This window comes from Somniosus microcephalus, chromosome 23, assembly GCF_052327205.1.
Source record: "Somniosus microcephalus isolate GS21.2 chromosome 23, FLI_Smic_1.0, whole genome shotgun sequence".
Taxonomy (NCBI): Eukaryota; Metazoa; Chordata; class Chondrichthyes; order Squaliformes; family Somniosidae; genus Somniosus; species Somniosus microcephalus.
Genome location: NC_141009.1, coordinates 24165354 through 24178467, shown reverse-complemented (window position 1 = coordinate 24178467; position 13114 = coordinate 24165354). Strand labels below are relative to the sequence as shown.

The 13114-nt window shown below is 46.7% G+C and overlaps 1 protein-coding gene across 6 annotated transcripts in view; it reads left to right on the top strand.

The window, feature by feature from the left end:
* LOC147101740 (multivesicular body subunit 12B-like) overlaps positions 1 to 13114 on the top strand; it is a 182342-nt gene that overhangs the window by 33823 nt on the left and 135405 nt on the right. For all 6 annotated transcript variants that reach the window (XM_085965610.1, XM_085965608.1, XM_085965609.1 and 3 more), the window contains exons 5-6: positions 3911 to 4040; positions 9191 to 9325. In XM_085965610.1, coding sequence (XP_085821736.1) covers positions 3911 to 4040; positions 9191 to 9325 — 265 coding nt within the window. The remainder of the gene's footprint in view (positions 1 to 3910; positions 4041 to 9190; positions 9326 to 13114) is intronic.

Genomic DNA, 13114 nt, shown 5'->3' with positions numbered 1-13114 from the left:
ACCACGCCCGTTTCGGTCCAAAAGCCAGATGTTGCCGACACCCATGCAGTTTCGCGCCAACTGCACCGAGGAAGCAGCAGCACCGATTGCGTGAACGGAAGAACGACCCTGAGGTCGGTTTCACGTCTACGATGGCAGTTGGCGATTCCGGGAAATTATTGTATATCACCGACTCCATTTCGGGCTGGCGGTTTTTGTGCGACATAGGCGCTCAGTGCAGCATCCTTCCTGCTTCGCTCCTCGACGTCAGGTCAGGGAGGCGCGGTTCTGCACTCCAGGCCACCAATGGCAGCGCTATTCGTACGTTCGGGAAGCGGCGGATCCAGGTGTGTTTCGGCGGGCAACTTTTCCACTGGGAGTTTATAACCGCCGAAATCGCACAGGCAATCCTTGGCGCTGATTTCTTCTGTACCAATGGCCTATTGGTTGATTTACGTAATCGCCGTCTGATTCACGCCGCCACGTTCGCCTCCATCCCCTGTTTTTGGGGCTCAGGCACGCCCCACGCGGGTTCCTGCACCGTGCTGGCGCCCGACGACTTCACCCGCCTGCTTGGGGAATTTCCAGCTCTCACTCGACCCACCTTCTCGGCGGCGATCGCTGAACATGGTGTAGAACACCACATCGCGACGACCGGCCCCCCGGTTTATGCCCGGGCTCGACGGCTGGAGCCCAGTAAACTCAAGGCTGCGAAGGCGGAGTTCGCCACCATGGAGCGACTGGGAATCGTTCGCCGCTCAGATAGTCCCTGGTCGTCGCTGCTTCATATCGTCCCTGAGCCCGGCGGTGGTTGGCGGCCCTGCGGCGATTATCGGCGCCTCAATGAGGTCACGACTCCCGACCGGTACCCAATACTGTACATCCAAGATTTCTCCGCTCATTTGGCAGGCAATTTGTTTTTTTTTTTCAAAATCGACCTCGTCCGTGGGTACCATCAAGTGCCCGTCCACCCCCAGGACGTCCAGAAGACGGCGGTCATTACCCCTTTTGGACTGTTTGAATTCCTCCGAATGCCGTTCGGACTCAAAAATGCAGTGCAGGCGTTCCAGCGCCTTATGGATTCAGTGCTGCGGGATCTAAAGTTTCTCTTTGTGTATCTCGATGACATCCTGGTCCCAGTGCTTCGAAAGAGGAACATCTACAACACCTGCGCCTCCTTTTTCGGCGCCTCCATCAGCATGGCCTTATAATCCACCCGAACAAATGTCAATTCGGACTGCGGCAGATAGACCTTTTGGGCCACCGCATCACTGCGGCAGGGGCACTGCCGCTTCGGTCGAAGGTGGCGGCCATCACTGCTTTCCCGCGCCCGCAATTCGTTAAAGCGCTCCAGGAGTTCCTTGGTATGGTAACCATAGGTTTGTCCCCCGGGCCGCGCAGCTGATGCGGCTGCTCTACGAGGCACTCGGAGGGAAGCCGGGGAAGGAACCTGTGGTTTGGACGCCGGAGATGGATCGCGCTTTTGTGGACACGAAGGATGCTCTTGCAAACGCAATGATGTTGGCACACCCGCTGCCTGGCGCCACCATCGCGCTCACGAAGGACGCTTCAGACTACGCTGTAGGCGCCGTGCAGGAGCAATGGGTCGATGGGACATGGCAACCGCTGGCGTTTTTTAGTCGCCAATTGCGTCGTAATGAGCGTAGCTACAGCACGTTCGACGGGGAGCTGTTGGCGTTGTTTCTGGCCATCCACCATTTTCGTTTTCTATTGGAAGGACGCCAATTCACCGCGTTTGTGGATCACAAGCCCCTGACGTTTGCCATGGCCAAGACGGCTGAGCCATGGTCAGCTTGACAGCAACGACAGCGCACCTTTATTTCTGAGTTCACCACCGACATCCGGCACGTGGCCGGCAATGACAACGTGGTCACCGATTGCCTCTCGCGTGCGACTGTCCAGGCCATCCAGCTGGGACTCGATTATTCACTCATGGTTGCTGACCAAGCGGCTGATCCGGAAACGCAGGCTTTCCGCACTGACTCGTCCTGCCTGCAGCCAGCAGATGTGCTTTTCCACTCGGCTGGCACCGCCTTGCTCTGCGACGTCTCCTTGGGAGACCCCCGCCCGATCGTTCCGCTGTCCTGGCGTAGGAACGTTTTCGATGCCATTCATGGGCTTGCGCACCCGGGCGTGCGGGCTTCACAAAAATTGCTGGCGTCCAAGTTCGTCTGGAGGGGAATGCGAAAAAATGTCCGTGACTGGGCCAACACCTGCGTCGTGTGCCAGAGGACTAAGGTGCAGCGCCACGTCAAAGCTCCCGTCGCCGTATTCGAGGTACCGGAGAGGCATTTTGATCACGTCCATGTTGACCTCGTGGGCCCACTACCGCCGTCGTAAGGTTTCACACATCTTCTGACCATAGACGACCCTACCACCAGCCCATTCCTTTGACGTCCACCACCTCCGCGGATGTCGCCCGGGCTTTTCTTTCATCCTGGGTTGCACGTTTCGGCGTTCGGTCTGATATTTCGTCGGATCGCGGGCCGCAATTCTCGTCTGCTTTGTGGAACACCGTAGCCTTGGGTTTGGGCACCAAGCTCCATCGGACCACGGCTTACCATCCGCAGGCCAATGGATTATGCGAACGTTTTCATCGGTCCTTGAAGGCGTCGCTGAGGGCCACCCTCCAGGGGACCGCGTGGATGGACAAGCTGCCGTGGGTGATGCTCGGGTTACACACCACCTAAAGAGGACCTGCAGGCATCGGCCGCCGAACTGGTTTATGGCCAGCCGCTCCGGGTGCCCGGCGAGTTTCTTCCATCACCAATGCGTCCTTGGTCGGCGGCCGAACAACTGGAGGCTCACCGGGCCGCAGCGCAATCTTTCCGGCCCATTCCGACGTCGCATCACGGGTTGCCCGCGTCCCACGTTCCGCCGGAGCTTATGCGGGCTAAATTCGTTTTCGTCTGGCATGACGCCCACCGTAGTCCTCTCACGCCTCCGTATACAGGCCCTTTCCAGGTACTGCAGGCAGGCGCCAAGAGTTTTTTAGTGGACGTCGGGGCAAGCCTGACCACATTTCCGTGGACCGCTTCAAGGCCGCACACCTGTACCTTGAGCAACCGGGCGAGGCAGCGCAGCCACCGCGTCGTGGGCGGCCGCCCGTGACCACCTCGCCTGACCCGATTGTTCCGCAGACCAGCCCATCGTCTCACCAGCCCATTCCTCTCCGGGAATATCGGAGTCGTTCGGACAGGCTTGTCCGACGACCTCTGCGATTGACTTTTGAGGTTAAAGACACTTCTTGGGGGGCACATGTGACAAAGCCACCAACGGACTCCTGTATAAATGTATAACTGCCTTTAACAGAGTGCTACAGCACCTATGTTTGTTTACTGTATGTAAATAGCCGTTCTGGATAAGCCCCAGAATCGGCACGATGACGTCATCATGTTGGTCACGTGACACCCTTAACGGCGGGAAACGTCATGACGTCAGAGAGTGGGAGGTTCCCAACTCGGACCTCGTGAAACCAGCACCAGAAAAGACCTGTTGATTATTTCTCCTGCATGCAATTGTTTGTTCTCTAGTTTCTATTAAAGTTCATTTTATTATCGGACTGACTCGACCTCAGTGCTTCAGTTAGGGATCTGATGATTCCTACAAGGGTAACTTAGACAAGAATACCAGAAGTATAAAAACCTTAGGGGGAGGCAAGGAATAGTAATTTTTTTTTCCTCAATTGATGCAATAGGTTGCCCTATTTCATAACCTTATCACATAACAAATTAACCATTCGAGTGCTTGTTATTTATTATAAAAGCGTCCAATTGTGTACATATATCAGGGCATGCGTGAAGCAACTGCCTTTTCTATTTTCAACACTCATTGAATGCCTCATGCTTACAAGCAGCTTAGACAACAGGCACCTATTTGTACCATTTAAAATTATTATATTTTTAAATAGAAGAGCCAGCTTTCAGGAAGAGAAGGTTGTGCATCAAATTCATTCCTCGTGACTCAACTGAAGCTGCCATTTGTGATGTAAAAATCTTTGGCAAATCTAAACAAGCTCCCCCTCAGTATACCTTCATTGGGTAAGTGATCTTAATTTGATAAATCATACTGTGGAAAAATGTGTAAGCGTATTCTTATTAAAAATCATTGTGCTACTTTACTTTAAGTTAAATTTGTGCATTTCGGTGCTGTTAAATGTGGCAGGTTGTTCTCGTGAAGATTGGACTGTGTATGGATGCATAATAGCTGTTGTTCGTTACTTTGTTTACTTTGCAAGTTAACATTTTTTTTAAATTCAACTTTTATGCTTCATTTGTGTTCTCTTTTTCTTACTTTTATGTAAACTGAGTTCTAAAACCTTTAATGCTTTGTTTTATTTTTTAATCCTTCATTTGTTGCTTTTGTATTATGGCAAGAAGTAGTATTAAATTACAGTCTAAGAACCTGACGAATGTGATGGTGTGAGTGAAAGGTCCAGTTTATCACATTGTAGTTTTATAAGGATTAGGGAACAGTTAATGGCAAAATAACCTTAGTGTATATTATCCCAAAATGGCTGTCCTCCTAGATTTTCTGCTTACACAGAACGTAATGGTCTTGCTTTCTTGTTGAATGGAAGTTGAGTGAAAAAGAGGGCTTCAATAGTTGGAAACATTTAGCAATATGTTAACTTTTTTATATTTCTGTGCTTCGATAAATCCATTCTTCATGGGCTTGACTGAATACAAATGCACAGGTGCCAAGAGGAGGACATCCTTTAGTTAAATATCCATCCTGTTGGATTAGTTCTGAATAAGCAGTGTAGCAGTTCGTTCTTTAACCTGCAGAGCTGATGAGCTGTGCAGTGCAACTAAAGTTAGTGATGAACGTAAGCGTTGGTATTTGTATTAGCAAGTCACGGTAATGTGTGACATGACCGCTAACATTACATGAAGTCCAGTAATCCTGCAGTGGGTAGTGTTTTTTAATGGGCTTCTGCCTTTAAAAAAAAATATATAGACAAGGAAACCAGGCAGAATGTAAATACTGTGAACTTTCAGCAGTATTCCTTCTGTTTTCTCCTACCACCCCTTTGAAAACTTAATTGGATAATATTATTTTGGGTCTTTCTTGTGCCACACTGGTAATCCCTTTGCCAAGTGGATTACTTCCACTGACTTGAGCCAACCTGCATTCCCTTGGATCGCACCTGCAGCTTAGCCTGTGTGTTTGGCCTGTTTTCACATAGATAACAGGATGTTGTAAAAAATATTTTTGATGTTAAGTGGCACACCATCAGAGAAAAATCTACACACAATAGATGTAACAAGCCTTCTCAGTTGCTTGTACCACTTCTGACAACAACTTGCAATTATATAGTGCCCTTTAATGTAGAACATTTCCCAAGGCACAGAGACATGAGGGAAAAACGGATGCTGACCCAAAGGAGAAAATATTAGGTCGGTTTTAATGAGGGTCTGAAAGGTGGAAAGGTGCAAGGTTTTAGCAAGGGAATTCCAGAGCATGGGGCTTATGTGACTGAAGGCACTGCCATCAAGGGTGGGGTGAAGTGAGGGGGCAATTACATGAGATGAGTCAGAGCAATGGAGAATTTGGCTAGGAGGGTTGTTTTGGGTTGGTGGAGTTCAGAGATAAAAACAAGCAGGGCTATGGAGAGATTGAAACACAAGAATTGTTAATTTTAAGCGTTGGTGGACCAGGAGCTAATGTTGGTGAAGTAAAGATGGGGACGATGGAGCCAGACTTGACGTGAGATAGGATACAAGTAGCAGAATTTTGAATGAGCTAAAATTTACAGAGCATGGAGGATGGGAAGCCAGTTAGAAGGGCATAGCCGTAATCAACTCTGGAGGTGATGGGCATGAATAAGCTTTCTCTGGCAGATTGGCTGTCATCGGGCCAGAGGTAGGTGATGCGGAGGTGGACGTAGGCTTTGTTTGTGATGAATATGATACGGGATCAGAAACTCAACTGAGTCGAGTAGGATTCTCTACCTATGATCGGATAGGTAATAGTGTGACCAAATGAGGTAGACCCACTGAGCTGGAGAATGGAAGAGATGTGAGCTGGACAATGGAGGAGTGTTGCTGGAGGTGGGTGGTCTGGTTAACCTTGTCAAAAGCTGCAGAGAGGTTGAGGAAAGATGATGCAACATGGTCACAATCATAGAGAAGGTTGTTCATGACTTTGGTCAGGGCCATTTGATTGCTGTAGGAAGGGTGCAATTCTGATTGGGGGGTGGGGGGGGGATTCCAACAGGCGTTTGTGGGAGAACTGGGCACAGATCTGGGAGGCGACCACATGTTCAAGGACCTTGGAGAGGCATGGGACATTGGCGAGGATAGTGGGGTCAGGGGTGGGTTTTTTAGTAGGAGGGTGATGGTGGTTTTAAAAGGAAGGGGAGATGGTGCTTGTGGAGCGGGAACCATTTACACGGTCAGCTACCATGGGAGCCAGGAAGTGAAATTGGATGGTGAGGAGTAGAGTGAAAGAGGGGTCAGTGGAGTAGGAAGTGAGTTTCATGGACAAGATATGTTTGGTGAAGGCATAAGGGGAGAAGCTAGAGAGAGACTGGGATGCAGGGCAAGGGTAGGAGAGGGCTAGGAGGAGGCTTTGCTTTGTGGGCAAGGGGAAAGGGAGGAAAGGATAGAGACAGCTGAACAGATGGTCTCCTTCGGTAATCAAAAAATCAATGAATTCCTTGCATGTGTTAGAGGAGAAGGTAGAGTGGGCAGGGGAGAGGAGTTTAAGGAGATAGTTGGTTGTAGAAAAAGGAAGCCCAAGGGTTCTCCTTGCTGATGAATATACAAATAGATTCTGACAAATTCTTGTTGGCCTTCATTTTTCTCTCGCTTTGTAATCCTTTCTTTCCCCCTTCTCCAATAATGCTGCCATAGAAACATAGAAGATAGGAGCAGGAGTAGGCCATTCGGCCCCTCGAGCCTGCTCCGCCATTCAATGCGATCATGGCTGATCATCCAAATTCAGTACCCTGCCCCTGCCTTCTCCCCATATCCCTTGATCCCTTTAGCCTTAAGAAATATATCCAACTCTTTCTTGAATATATTTAATGAACTGGCCTCCACCGCCCTCTGTGGCAGAGAATTCCACAGGTTCACCACTCTCTGGGTGAAGAAATTCCTCCTCATTTCAGTCCTAAATGGCTTACCCCTTATCCTTAGACTATGACCCCTGGTTCTGGACTCCCTGGCCATCAGAAACATCCTTCCTGCATCTAGTCTGTCCAGGCCTGACAGAATTTTATAGGTTTCGATGAGATCCCCTCAATCTTCTAAACTCCAGTGAGTATAAGCCCAATCGACACGATCTCTCCTCATACGCCATTCCTGCCATCCCAGGTATCAGCCTGGTGAATCTTCGCACTTTGGCTAAATACTGTAAGCTTTCCCTATGTCCACTTGACTTTGGTAAAGGTTCCTTTTAGTTAATTAGTTAGCCACAACTAACTGATGAGAGTAGGATAGGGGAAGAGATGGGGAAGTCGCTAGTGGGAACAGCAAAAGAAAATTGTAGAGTAGCGCAAGATTATAAAAATTAAAATACCAGTGTAATGCGAGGTGCAAAAATGTTTCTTTAGTGATAGGAAATTAGGATATGAAGGGCAAAGAGGATTTCTGAGGTGACTATGGAAGGGGCACATTGTGAAAGACAGTAATTACAATTTTTTTGTATTTATTGAGTGAGCATTGGCACTGAATGAACTAGCTTATGGTACTTGTGGAATTGAAACAAGGGCTCAGTTGCAAGTGTTTTTCTTCAGACTATATTTTGTAAAACTGTATTGCTGAACAGGAAGATGGCTGCCTATTAAATACATCATTAAGACAACTGAAATTAAAACAAAATAATCTTTTGATTTCTTTATTCCAAATGGCTGTTAAAATCTTAAATCATTAGAAGCCTTCTGGAAGTTATTGATCATCTATATATATAAAAGGATCAGTCCGTGTGTGTATGTCCGCTATACACTCAAGTTATAGAGCGTACCTACACATATGTTATATCAAAAGAAAGCTTATGATTAGGGGAGTGTCATAGGCGTATTTACTTTTTGGTCAGACAAAAATTGTTCGGCCAGTATACAAAAAAACGTTAAAAAACCTGACGGTTGACCAATCCTACGGGGGAATCCGCTCATTAGCGTTGATTGACTTGATGGTTGACCAATCCTATGGGCTGGGCGGGGCCTAATCCTTCAAACTGCCGTTTTACGAAAAAGCCTTGGCAACGCCGGGCCCCCCAGCTAGTTAATAAGTTAGTGTAAACTGATAATTGAATCTTAAGGCACACTTTGAGCAGAATTTGTATGTTGACTACAAATGATATGTTGTATTTTTATATTCCTCCAATTTCAGCATCAGTGCTGTTGGAAAATGAAAATTCTAGTTTCTTGCACTAATGGGGTGGGGTAGTCCACAAATCTGCTTTGTGTGTTGGGAGGAGGGAGTGGATGTTACCCATGGGTCAACATCGGGTTTTCCTGCTGTACTGTGATATCACAAGGTAGTGGGTCGCACTCTCGCCTCCGAGTCAGAAGGTTGTGGGTTCAAGTCTCACTCCAGAGACGAGCACAAACTCTACGCTGACGCTCCAGTGCAGTACTGAGGGAGTATTGCACTGTCGGAGGCTGTACTTTTGGAGATGCCATCTTTCGGATGAAACATAAAAGATCCCATGGCACTATTTGAAGAAGAGCGGGGGAGTTCTCCCCGGTGTCCTGGCCAACAGTTATCACTGAAACAGATGACCTGGTCATTATCACATTGCTGTGTGTGGGACCTTGCTGTGTGCAAATTGGCTGCCATGTTTCCTACATTACAACAGTGACTACGCTTCCAAAGTACTTCATTGGCTGTAAAGTGCTTTGGGACGTCCTGAGGTCGTGAAATGTTTTATAAATGTAAGTCTTTTTACTGAACTTGGCATGAAAGCTGGAAATGCACAGCAAGTACATTAGCTTCTGAAAGAGAAAGGTTAATGTTTCAGGTGTGACCCTTTACAAGTACTCCACTTAGAAGCCTGGTTGAGAATATAATAATTCTACCAAACTTGAGTCGGAGTTTTGAGCTTTGGCCCATCATGGCTCTTGGCTCTTGCATTCTCTGGGCTGTCAAATGTCCTTGGCTGCAGTAAAGATAGTGATACTAAATATTTTTAGCAAATAAATGTATTTCTAAAAAATTGTAACTTGTTTTTGTGTAATTCTTAGGGAATTGAACAATATGGGAATCTGGTACAGAATGGGAAGGGTTCCTAGAACACAGGAGATGTCAACACCAACGACAGCGACAACTACAGCCCTGACATCCTCATCTTCACCGAGTCCTGCTCCTAATCTCCCCAGGTACTGCTTTATAAGAATGATGATGATGGAAGGTCCACTCCATGTATTGATCACTCTTTTGTGGGAAGAATTTCCTGATAGGAGTTCTAATTTTTTTCTTTTTTTTTAATTTGCTGTTCTTGGAGCATACCTAACAGTTTGCTTTATTTCCAGTTGTACACTGACTATGTGGGTTTTTTGTCCCCCAAGTGAACTAAATATGGAATTCCTGCCAGTGTGTACGACGCTGGATTTCACACACACATTACCGTGAAGTGGGGGCAGAGGCACAGACTGCCATGAGCCAACTTATCTACTCGCACCTGCTTTTTTTCCCCTTTTTATTCTTGACCTCTGCCTAACTGCCAGGGGAAGTGACCTGTAATGTGGTTTCCGTTGAAAACATTTTGAAAGACAGCCACTCCCCACTTCCTTGCAGCAGTAAGCCTGAGATTAAAGCTGCATTTTGTCACTGGTTGGTGCTCCGGTTCACTGTGTCAGTGAGAGATATTGTTACGTGAATAGACTGGAGAAGCTGGGGTTATTCTCCTTGGAGCAGAGCAGGCTAAGAGGAGATTTGATGGAGGTGTTTAAAATTCTGAAGGGTTTAGATAGAGTAAATAAAGAGAAACTGTTTCCAATGGCTGAAGGGTCAATAACCAGAGGGCACAGATTTAAGGTGATTGGCAAAAGAGCTAGAGGCAACATGAGGAAAAACTTTTTTACGCAACAAGTGGTTAGGATTTGGAACGCACTGCCTGATAGGGTGGTGGATACAGATTCAATAGTAGCCTTCAAAAGGGAATTGGATAAATACTTGAAGGAGAAAAAAGTTGCAAGGATATGGGGAAAGAGCGGGGGAGTAGGACTAACTGGATTGCTCTTCGAAAGAGCCAGTGCAGACTCGATGGGCTGAATGGCCTCCTTCTGTGCTGTACTATTCTATGATTGTTTGCTAAGTAACTTGTTATTCTTGGAAGGTCTCTTGCAACATTGTTCGTGGTGAGTTGGAGGTGACATTGTTCGGGGGGCGGAAGTTTGCTGGTTGTGAAGTGAGTGTGTACTGAATGTGGCCATTGAAAAGATTTGAGCGGTATTAGGTTTCTCTGAGACCAAGAAGTAAATGGCTCAAATTGCTGAAGAACCTATGATTTTTTTTACATCAGGACACATGCTAGATGTAGCACTATATATTATATATAATAATATGGTGGGGCATATACTATGGTGTTATTCAGCTGAGGTGCACATAGAAGCTTCTAAACTATCGTTAGTGATGCTGTTTGCCTATCAACTCAGTCGGATAAAGTTCGAAAGTTCATGGATAATATTGTTATGTGTTAATACAAAACAAAATTCAGTTACTTTCACTTCCTAATAATTTTCCTGGCTGTAAGTGATTGTAGTCCTTTTCTAGTGCTAGACCAGGGAAGAGGGGGAACTTGCAAATATAAAATTATGGGAGAGGGTGTGTCTTCAAAATGTGGTGGTGTACATTAGACTCGGAAGGGAGGCAGTCCTAACTAGCATTCTGGAGCCAAAATGGAGAGGAGCAGCTTTCTGTGTTTGACATGGATCGTAGCCAATCGGGAGGCACTGAGGTATCAGCAGAGAAAAACAGTCAACAAATACCAAGTTTAGTACCACCCAAGTAGTTCCAATTGAGCCCTAGGCTAGCAGTATCAAAGATAGGCTTCTTACGGGTTCTTTGTTATTATTATGTCTTTTTTTATTAATACTCTGAAACGCACTGGGATGTTTCTCTACATTAAATGCACTCTATAATTGCAAGTTGTTTTAAATGTTGCTTACATGAGTGTGTTTCCATCCATCTTAAAATCCTTCAAAATAGCAGCTCAAAGCAAGGTGACAAATTTATTTGAATAATTTCATTAAATTGTTTCTGCCAGTTGTCAGTTTGGGATTGGTAGCTTCGGGGTGCAGTTGGGAGGGCCGAATAAATGAGTTGGTTGCTCAGCTTTCTTCTACATCAAGTGCTATTGAGCTCCACTCTCCTCTGCCAACACTGGCCTTGGTGAGACCACATCTTGAGTATTGTGTGCAGTTTTGGTCGCCTTATCTGAGGAAGGATGTTCTTGCCATGGAGGGAGTGCAGCGAAGATTCACCAAACTGATACCTAGGATGGCAGGAATGACGTATGAGGAGCGATTGGGTCGATTGGGCTTATACTCGCTGGAGTTTAGAAGAATGAGAGGGGATCTCATTGAAACTTATAAAATTCTAACAGGGCGAGACAGACTAGATGCAGGAAGGATGTTTCTGATGGCGGGGGAGTCCAGAACCAGGGGTCGCAGTCTAAAGGGGTAAGCCATTTAGGACAGAGATGAGGAGGAATTTCTTCACCCAGAGAGTGGTGAACCTGTGGCATTCTCTACCACAGAAGGCAGTTGAGGCCAATTCATTAAATATATTCAAGAAAGAGTTAGATATATTCCTTAAGGCTAAAGGGATCAAGGGATATGGGGAGAAGGCAAGGACAGGGTACTGAGTTTGGATGATCAGCCATGATCTCATTGAATGGCGGAGCAGGCTCGAGGGGCCGAATGGCCTACTCCTGCTCCTATCTTCTATGTTACTCCAGGATCATCCTGCAGAGCAAAGATAATGCCATCTTTTTCCATTACCAACATCACATTAAACCTTCGCTCCTCCCCTCTCCACAATTCCTTCTGAGAACAAGTGCCAAGGAGCTGATTGAGTTCTTGGTCTGAATCTTAATGATTGTAATGACAATCTGTGTAGGTGCCTCTGCAGCCTCCCCCCACCCTTGCCATCAACTCGTCTTTCTCTAGTTTCTCTCCCATCTCCCCTCACGCCATTTGTGAGCTTATTTTGTCTGAGACCAACTCCTGCCCCCTTGACCCAATTCCCACTGAACTGTTGACCACCCAGGTTCCCTTCCTGGCCCACACGTGAGCTGACTTTGTAAATGATTGCTTCTTTTCAGGTACTGCCCACCTCCCTTTCAAAACTGACGTCATAAGAAATAGGAGCAGGAGTAGGCCATTCGGCCCTTCGAGCCTGCTCCGCCATTCAATAAGTTCATGGCTGATCTGGTCTTGGCCGTAACTCCACTTTTCTGCCTGTTCCCCATAACTCCCCTGTAGTTCACAAATCTGTCTTATCTCAGCCTTGAATATATTCAATGACTCAGCCTCCACAGCTCTCGGGTAGAGAATTCCAGAGATTCACGACCCTCTGAGAAGGAATTCCTCCTCATCTCCGTCTTAAATGGGCGACCCCTTATTCTGAAACTGTGCCCCCTAGTTCTAGATTCCCCACGAGAGGAAACATCCTCTCGGCATCTACCCTGTCGAACCCCTTCAGAATCTTATGTTTCAATAAGATCACCCCTCATTCTTCTAAACTCCAATGAGTATAGGCCCAACTTGCTCAACCTTTCCTCATAAGACAACCCCTTCATCCCAGGAATCAACCTAGTGAACCTTCTCTGAACTGCCTCCAATGCAAGTACTGTATATCCCTCCTTAAATAAGGAGACCAAAACTGTACGTAGTTGTAGCAAGACTTCCCTACTTTTATACTCCATTCCCCTTGCAATAAAGGCCAACATTCCATTTGCCTTCCTAATTACTTGCTGTACCTGCATGCTAACTTTTTGTGTTTCATGTACAAGGACACCCAGATCGCTCTGTACCGCAGCATTCTGTAGTCTCACTCCATTTAGATAATATTTTGCTTTCCTATTCTTCCTACCAAAGTGGCTTCCCTTCCATTTTCCCACAATATACTCCCATCTGCCAAATTTTTGCCCACTCACTTAACCT